The 3,753-nt window shown below is 36.2% G+C and overlaps 1 protein-coding gene across 1 annotated transcript; it reads left to right on the forward strand.

Annotated features, from left to right (window-relative positions):
* The first annotated feature begins 1,346 nt into the window (after positions 1–1,346).
* On the forward strand, positions 1,347–3,127 carry LOC131228517 (putative F-box protein At1g20800). Its single transcript, XM_058224212.1, has one exon. It carries the CDS (start codon positions 2,043–2,045, stop codon positions 2,670–2,672), a length of 630 nt encoding a protein of 209 aa, XP_058080195.1. The 5' UTR covers positions 1,347–2,042; the 3' UTR covers positions 2,673–3,127.
* The last annotated feature ends 626 nt before the right edge of the window (positions 3,128–3,753 follow it).

A 3,753-nucleotide genomic window follows, 5' to 3' on the forward strand; every position in this document is an offset into this window, starting at 1 on the left:
ATAACAATGTAAAATTGCACCCAAAGGCAAAAGATTCACAATGTTCCACTTAATTTTTTAAAATCTTTTATTTATTTGGTTAATTGCACCCAATATTGCAACTATCAACGATATTATTAATATTATTGATAATATCATCAATGTTATAGGCATCGTCAGTATCACCAAGTCAACGATACCGAAACTGCTAGCAGTTCAATCGTATCGGGATATTTTGAGAATAATCTCTTATAAAAGTTACTTAGTTTGGTGATAACATTGATAATATCTCCAATATTAAGGAAACATTTGTAAATAAATGAAAATTTAAATAATAATAATAATAATAATAATAATCTAATTTTGAATGGTTCTTTCTTTTTCATTTTCTTTTCCTTTTTTCTAATTTTGTTCCTTAGTTGACTTCGATAATTCTTGGTCTTGATTGAATCAAAGTTTCAATTTGGAGTGAAATCTTGACCAAAATAAAAGGCCAATCAGAACTCAAAAGTGATGAAATGAATTGCAATAGAAACACACACACACACACACACACACACACACACACACACACACACACACGATTCCTATGCATTAATGTAAATTTGTGGCAAAAAAGAATTAACATTCAAGTAAAAAGTGACAACAAAAAATTGGTGAATCCTAATTTTCCATTTTTATTAATTTTTCGATTCATATGGGTATAATGTCTTTTAACATCACTTGAAGTTCCACTGAAAATTTTATTAACACTTAGGGACTCACGCGCACACACATTTTTATGGGTATAATGTCTTTTAACATCACTTGAAGTTTCACTTAAAATTTTATTAACATGGTTTTCTAACTTAGGGGGCATTTAGATTGTAAGTTGCTTAAGATAAATTACTTATTCTACAAGTAGCTTATCTTAGTTTCTACTTGTTAAGAAGATATGTATGTTTGGTAAACAACATCCTTATCAGCTTCTCCTCCCTTTTGCCTCTCTTCAGCACCTTACGAAAAGTAGAAAAGCTTTTTAAAAAAATTAACTGAAGTGATTAAATACTTTTAAGTAAAAAAGTTACTTATAACTAATCATAAACCAAACTTACTTATCTGAAATAAGTTACATATCGACTGCTGTAAGTAGAAAAAGTAACTTATTTGGTGGTATCCAAACGGCCATTTGGATCGTAAGTTGCTTAAAATAAGTTACTTATGCCACAACTAGCTTATCTTAGTTTCTACTTATTAAGAAGATAAGTATGTTGTTTATGTTTGATAAACAACATACTAATCAGCTGCTTTTCCTCTCTTTCGTCTCTCCTATGCCTCTCTTCATCAACTTGTGAAAGGTATAGAAGCTTTTTTTTAAAAAAAATTAACTGAGTGGACCATTTTTAACCGGCCATTGCCGACTACCCACAGGATGGCTGGGATTTGCTTGGTAGACCATCAATATCACACCTACAATTTTCAGATCAAAGCCAATTTTGGACCATTGGATGAATGGTCTGGATCAAAAGGTGAAAATTTTCCCACAACAAACATCATCATCCATCTATCCAGCTTCCTATCTACTCCATTTACTGAAAATCTCTATTTCTGCTGTTACCTCTCAGGCCAGGGCAGGAAGCCATGGACTACATCGATGACTACTTGCTTTCGGATATCCTCTCTCGCCTACCCGTAAAGACTCTTGCCCAGCTCAGGTGCACCAACAGAAGTTGGTACCATTTGATCTCCAATCCTCATTTCACCGTTATGCAAGCTTGTACATCAACTCGGTACGTCCTAGGACTCTTCCACGTCACTTCAGATCAGATGGGTGGAAGGGTCATATATCTACCTCTAGAAATTAATGGTGCAATCGACACACCCAACACCCATCGACTCGGGCATCGAACTTCAATAGTCGCTTCTTGTAATGGGCTTCTCCTGTGCTGCATAGCAGCTCCAATAATCGCCACAAGTACTGTGTATATAATCTGACGACCGAGACCCTACGAGTTCTTTGGAGTTCTGGGCCCACTAATTCCTATACTCGGTTCGGATTAGCCGCCGATCCCAGTATTTTCCCAATGAGTTACTATAGAGTGGTTTGCGTCAATCTGACATTGCAGACAGCGGATTCAAGTGTCTACAGTTTTAAGATATTATCTTCAGAGACCCGCAAGTGGAGAATGTCAAATGAGATATTGTCTTGCGAACCAAGTCAGTTCTTGAATATGGTGGTACCCATTTTCTTCAATGGGGCTCTACATTGGCTCAGGGAGTTGGGGGACATCGTCGCATTCCACATAGAGAAAGAACATGCTCAGACAATCAAGTTACCGCAAGGAGTACGGGCTTTACCAATCGGAGGATACTCAAATGTATGGTTCGGATCAATAGATGGTTACATAAATCTGCTTCAAGTTTCACGAGGCGAAATGGTGATTTGGGTACTGGAAGATTTAGACAATGTGAAATGGCAGAAGAGACGTAGATTTCAGATAGAAGGAATGAAACACCACAGAAGGAACATCCCACTCTTCTTCAATGGTAAACAGATTGTATATTCATCCAAGTCGGACTGGGGAGTGCACTTCAAGTTCTATGTCTATAACATACAGATCAATAGAACAGAGAAGATCGTGACGTCGGACGAATGGATGGATCATTGTCGGATTTTTTTTCATTATATCAGTAACATGGTGGGGGTTTTCTAAGCAATGTCTAATGTAGAGGTTTAAGCTACTATAATGGTTTGAACAATGGTAGGCATATCGAAATAGAAGACGGTGACATAGTGTTAAAACACAACATGAGATCTGTATCATGTTTCTAGTACTAAATTAGCCGATGCAAAGTAAAATATACACCATTATCCAGTGCATAATCAACCATACATGGCCCACTCTCGAAAGGATTTCTGGGTAGTGAAATGCCATCTCTTAGGCATGGTATGATCTCAAGATCCTTTTCGAAATGGTGGTGAATGATCAACTACACATCAGAAAATGGTGGACCAACCATTTTATCTGAAAACAAAGAAGGATGAGTGCTAAGGGAGCTGTTTGGGTAGGGTAACATCTAAATTTGGCTATGGAAAACCCTCTTGGAAGTAAGTCAAAGAAGAAAACAGTGGAAATTTTAAAAGGGCAACCTGTCAATATACGTTTCTTTCTCAAGTTTGATTTCCATGCAAATGAACCTAATTAGTGGAACTCAAAAGTAACTGAGGAAAGGAAAACATCAAATCTGAAGAAAACTGTGCAAAAGGAAAATGTCACTTTTTCTTTAGGTTTGAGACTAAAAAAGAAAATGACGTTTTAATGAGGAAATCTGAAGAAAAGGAAATTGAAATCAATTTCCTCAGACTCATGTCTAATGCAAACAGGAGGAACAGTCACATGCAATGAAATCAATTTCCTTACCTCAATTACTTTTTTCATTTCCACTAATCCAGACAGCCCCTAAGGTCAATGATCCACTGCAAGAGGTGTCTCATCATCGTGGGAATGCCCATGGATTAACTTTTTAAGATGAATTTTTTAAAGTAAAACTGCTCAAGACGGTCAACTTCCATCACTACTTTTTACAATACAAATAGCAAAAAACACCATATCCATGGAAAATAAAAATCAATTTCCTAAGGACTCCTCACTCCCAAACATATCCCAAGAAAATATTTCAGAACAATGTTTATGTTTACAAAATAGGTTTTGCAACATTGTTTATGAAATAGGTTTTGCTGAACTGCCTAGGTGAATTACACATGCATACGTATTCAGGCATTACACATTTTAC

Source organism: Magnolia sinica, chromosome 2 (genome assembly GCF_029962835.1).
Source record: "Magnolia sinica isolate HGM2019 chromosome 2, MsV1, whole genome shotgun sequence".
Lineage (NCBI taxonomy): Eukaryota > Viridiplantae > Streptophyta > Magnoliopsida > Magnoliales > Magnoliaceae > Magnolia > Magnolia sinica.